At 43.4% G+C, this 5507-nt stretch overlaps 1 protein-coding gene across 1 annotated transcript; it reads right to left on the bottom strand.

The window, feature by feature from the left end:
- Positions 1–708: 708 nt before the first annotated feature.
- On the bottom strand, positions 709–4761 carry LOC143927113 (toll-like receptor 7). Its single transcript, XM_077451068.1, has 2 exons — positions 4648–4761; positions 709–3808 (listed from the first exon to the last, which is right to left on the bottom strand). The coding sequence occupies exons 1-2, from the start codon at positions 4759–4761 to the stop codon at positions 728–730; spliced, it is 3195 nt and encodes a 1064-aa protein (XP_077307194.1). The 3' UTR covers positions 709–727.
- Positions 4762–5507: the final 746 nt, after the last annotated feature.

The following is a 5507-nucleotide window of genomic DNA, read 5'->3' as shown; positions in this document are numbered from 1 at the left end:
GCATGTGCAAGATGGAGCGGAGCATGCTGGGAGCCAGACGTCATCATATACCAGGAAGTAAATGCCTGTGGGCTTCAGACGCCCACAGTTAAAATGGAAAACGCCAGAGCAGGTTTTTATAAGTCATCCTGAGGAAAAGATTCATCGCGCCGGGGGTCAAATAAACGCCGGACGTGGATGCCAATCGAAGGTAGCACTCGCCCACCAGTGAGACAGGTAAGAAAAAAATAAAAAAAGAGTGGAATCCCGCTTTAAGTGGTCTTTCTTCACTGCTTTAAGGGGTTCTGGAATTAGAGAGTAGTGCTACCTCCAGGGCCTCTAGCCAGGATTATTTTAAAATCCATACTGATGCCATTTGTGCTAAATAACAGCTTCTATTATCAGGGAAGAGAGTTGCCAAAATAGTTTTTTGCAAAGTATTGTTGAATTGCTGAGCCCCTCAATATGTAATGCTTTGCTCACTTTCTGCTCAATCTTTAAATCCATGCACACTTCATCTCAGTTGAGAGTCAGAACTCCATGCTTCTGAAACACTCAACGTTCCTCAATTGAACTGATACTACTACACCATGTTTCACCTTTGTTGAAAATGGAGATGTTGTCCAGAGCCACTAATGCACTAAAACTGATACAATATGCCTCTTGAAATAAAAATTTTAAACTCACAACGGTTCACATAACACATATTTTATTTGGAGAGTTGCTTAGACAAAGCTGGAGATAAGCCCTACTGGGCTAATTGTGTTTGAAGGCGGAGGTCGTAGGAATGCTGACTGTCTAGTCTTAGGAGGACTCGAAGGCGGTGCCAGAAGTAACCACGTGCTTTGGGGTTCCTTGGCCAGACCAAGAATGTCGTTGGACAAATCCTTTTCCTAGTCAGTAAGTAAGGAGACATTTTCATTCTGTGATCAAGAATCACCAGAACCACCACATCCTTCTGCTCATCTAGTAGTCTTTGATGGGACATTAAGAAGGCATGACAGAGGACACCAGTACTAAATTCTTCACAATCAAGAATGAAGATCGTTCTCTTGCTTTTATATATGGCATCATATAAGTTCTCGATGCTCGATTTTCCAGCTAGCCAATCTCTGTCTTCCAGGCATAAGTTAAACCTCTCCATTTCGTGACCCTCCAACTGCACCATAAGCTCGTGGTAGACCCAGTCAGTTATGGCATCATCCTTTGTATTAAACACTATGAAGGCATCATACTCCTCAGTTGACTGCCCTGGTAGCTTTGAATAACTTCCGATGGATGCTAAAAGCACCTGACTCAGGTACCACAGGTCCCATGAAAAAAGCTTCAAGGTTAGGGTAACCACCAACCAGGAAATCACTAGAAAAGTTGAATATAAAAAGAGTGTTTCACCATACAAGTCTTGACAGGACTGCGGGTTCATAGAATGTAGCAGCTTACCTCTCATGCTGTCCGGTGAATCACATTTTATATTAGTTGAAAGGCTGGGAATTATGACATTTGTCTCCATCAGGAAATGGATGAACGAACTGGTGAGACATGTACAGTCAAAAGGATTTTTCCGCACATCCATGTATTTCAAACTCTGGAGGCGATCCTTCGGGAAACTGTTCACATCTATGGTTTGAATCTGGTTTTTACCTAAGAAAAGGAACTGGAGCTCCGGATGTAAATCAAAAAATTCTTTGCTTACAGAGGTAATTTTGTTTGAGTGCAAGTTTAAGTGGGTGAGCTTGCTGTACATGGTGGCCTTGATGTAATGGGATTTCAGGGAGTTATAACTGAGATCCAGGTGGGTAAGATTGGCTAGATGGGTGATCTTCTCCCAGTGAAATAATTGCACATTATTGTGAGAAATTATGAGAGTCTCAAGTGACCCTGGAAAATATTCCAAAACTTGAACTGGGATGGCCACTAACTTATTGTAGCTGATGTCCAGTAACTTCAGATTGGTAATATTAGTAAACAGAGTAACGCATGTACGTTTACCATAGTTCCACAAATACATCAACTCGTTATTCCTGAAAAAAAGTCTCTCCAGTGAGGGGTTCTTAAGTTCTTCCGTTATACGGTAGCCAATCATGTTGTTGTTCAGGTTCAGTTCAATCAGATTGGTGAGATTCTCAAGGAAACTGAGATTGTGGTTCACACCTTTTAGCATCATGAACTGATACTCATTATTAGCCAGGTTTAATATCCTGAGGTTCGTCAGTTCACTAAAAGCCAAGTAAAAGTACAAATCAAATCTGTTGTATGAGATATCCAAATGGCGCAGTGACTTCAGATGCCCAAACTGATTACCATCCAGACGTTGGTTGATGTAGTTGTAGCTAATGTTCAGGCATTCGACGTCCTCCATTCCCACAAAGTTATCTGAGTGGAGAGCCATCAGATTATTAAACGATAAGTCAATTGACCGGTTATATTGCCAGCAGATTCGGCTTTCATTCTCAGTATTTTTATATTGTATTTTTGTGTCATGTTGAAACTCCACCGAGCCAGGAATGTTATCCTTATGTCGACTGAAAGAGGAAACTGAGAATCCATGAATTCTTTTTTCGCAGGTTGGTTGGAAAGAGATAAGATTTCCCCCCAAATCAACTCTGCGAATGTTCTTGTTTAGAAAAAGCATGCTTAGGTTTGCCTGTAGGATAAAATTTGTTCTGAGGGTAATTACTTCCAGGTTGGGCAGTTTGAGCAGAGATTGAGTGCTGTTAAAATCTAGAGTTTTGAAGAAGTACCCATCCAGGGAGATGTTCTTTAGAGACTTCATGGAAGCAACACTGGGGTTTATAAATAATAAATCGCGCGTTTCATTTAGTTTACCGTTGAAGCCTAAGTCCAAGGTTTGCAATTTTGGTAACTTTGAAAAAAACACCTCCTTTTCTAGATCTAGCAAGTTATCAGATAAATCCAAATGGGTCAAGCAGCTCAAATTGTCAAACAGAGAACTGTTCACGGTGGGAAGTGAGTTTCCTCGGAGGTTGAGGTCGGAGAGGTTGGTGAGGCAGTCAAAAGCTCCAGGCCCGAGCTGCAAGGCACTGTTGTTTTGGCAGGGAAAGCAAGCCTCGGCGGCATGGTCACACCTCTGGCAATTCCACTGAACGTCCAGTTTCCGGAGCTTGGTGAGGTGGCACAGGTCCTCTTTGTCAATCTTCCAGATCTTATTTTCTGCTAGATATAATTCTGTGAGAGATGAAGGAAGGTTCCTGGGGAAGGAACTTATGTTGTTCAAGGACAGCACCAATATTTCCAGGGAGGTGATATCTCTGAGAGCACGTTCTGAAATATTAAATTCACTGGCACACATGTTCTGTTCATAACAGTTCCATCCAATGTTTAAAGAGATCAGTTTGGTTAATCCAAAAAAATCTCCCCCAGACAGTGTATAAATGTTGTTTAGACTTAGATTCAAGTATTTCATGTTTTTAGGGAACCGAGGGACCGTGGTCAGACTGTTTCCACTCAAGTCCAGATCTTCTAGCTTCTTCAGATGCTCTAATGCTTCAGGTTCAATGGTCAGCCTGCACTGCTCTTCCTCTAGTCTCAGGTTTGTTGGCAGGCAGTTGTTACTAATATTAAGCTTTTTCAGATTTGCCACTCCGGCAAAAGTTCTGTTGGTCAGATGTCTCAGGTTATTGACTGACAGGTCGATTTCAGTGACTGAGTCTGATTCGATGTGAGGCACATTCTTGAGGGAACGTCCACTACATCTCACAACTTGGGCATTATTGTCATCATCACATGGGAGAAACTTCGGGAAGATGCAGAGTGAGGCAGACACCCCAAATATCAACAGTTGAGACAATTTTGGAAGATGTCTTTTGTCCTTTGAAAGGGAAATAGAAGGTAAAAAAATAAAATTAGACTTTGTTAATATTGTAAATTGTAATAAAATTATTAGGAGCATAAACTTTGACATTCATATACAGTGCAGGCTAAGAAGTCATGGAGATGATTCCAATCGTGGTGATAATCTTCGGTCGTGAAGGTTGATTTTAGTAAGGCCGCGTACACACGGGCGGACTGTCTGACGGACTTGGTCCGCTGAAACGTGTTTCAGCAGACAATCCGCTCGTGTGTGGGCTTCAGCAGACTTTTTCAGCGGACAGTCTGGCGGACTAAGTCTTTCGGAATTTCCGTAATATTGTCCGTCCAAACTTGGTTTCAGCGGACAGTCCGCTCGTGTGTAGGCTAGTTGGACGGACTAAGTATGGCGCATGCTCAGAAAGGATTTACACGCCGAAGGTTGCATTGCAGTGTATTGGACGTCGTATTTCTAGTCCCGTCGTACGTGCCGTACAAGTCATCACGCAAGTTTTCAGCGGACTGTCTGTTCGTCGTGTGTGGTCAAGTCCGTTCATTCAAAAGTAGGACGGACTGTCTGTCGGATTGTCTGACGGACTTAGTTGGACGGATAGTCCGCCTGTGTGTAAGCGGCCTAAGGGCTCGTTTACTCTTGCTTCAAAATGTGGCACCCTTTTTTAAAGCGCTATGAATGCCAATCAAAGCTCCTGTCACTAAATAAAATAGTTATCTTACAGTTCTGTTCACACGCTGTGTTTGCTTTGCTTAAAAAATTATACTTCGTGTTGCTTTATTGGTGTTTCAAAGCATTTCCAAAGCCTCCATAGAAGTCTACGACAACGGTCCCTTTACAGGACCTACAGCTTTTGAGAGGCTTTTACTCAGCGTTAACTTTGCTTTGCTTTGGAGGTATTGCACGTATGAGATATCCCAGGATGCACTGGGAAACCAACAAGTGAACCAGAAAGACGTCATCAGCGATCACTTCCAGTTCATGATCTGGAAGTGTCTGGTGCAGACGTCACATCTGGCAGGAAAGCAGGAAGGTTGAGCGGGGTCTGGACCAGAATGGAGCAACTAGCAGACAGCACACGTAGTGAGCAATGTGGGAACACTATAGCAGAAGGTGAGTGGGGACTGGAGAGAGGGGACTGAGCTGCAGAGGGTCAGCAGAGATGGAGGACCGGAGCAGAAGACATTAGCTGATGTCACACGTGGTGTGCAGCGTGGGATCAATAAAGTGGGAAGTAAGCGGGGACTGGCAAGAGAGGAGGCTCAGCAAACCAGAGAATCAGCAGAGTTGGGGGTTACTACTGAGTGGGGGGGACTACAGAGCTGGGGGTTACTACTGAGTAAGGGACCAGCAGAGCTGGGGGTGCTACTGAGCAGGGGATCTGCTGATCAAGGGTACTAATAAGTTGGAGATTTGCTAAATGAGGGTACTAATGAGTTGGGGATCTGTTGAACAAGGGTACTAATGAGCTGGGGTTACGCTAAGTGGGAGTACTACTGAACTGGGGTTCTACTGGATCCCTTTAAAACTAATAGAAAATCAATACACACACAGGGCATCTGACAATCTTCATTAAAGCTTCAAAAATCACATCTGCCAGTGCTGATATTTTTGTACTCCATTACTGGTGGGAGAGTGAAGGAAGGGAAATAAATGCTACTAAGGAGGTCAGTATGGAACTGAACCCATCGCTTTGCCTAACCAACCA

This window comes from Lithobates pipiens, unplaced genomic scaffold (genome assembly GCF_037356315.1).
Source record: "Lithobates pipiens isolate NorthernLeopardFrog02 unplaced genomic scaffold, aLitPip1_a1.2 Scaffold_23, whole genome shotgun sequence".
Classification (NCBI taxonomy): domain Eukaryota; kingdom Metazoa; phylum Chordata; class Amphibia; order Anura; family Ranidae; genus Lithobates; species Lithobates pipiens.
The sequence above is the reverse complement of the archived record's forward strand: the minus strand, read 5'-3'. Positions and strand labels throughout refer to the sequence as shown.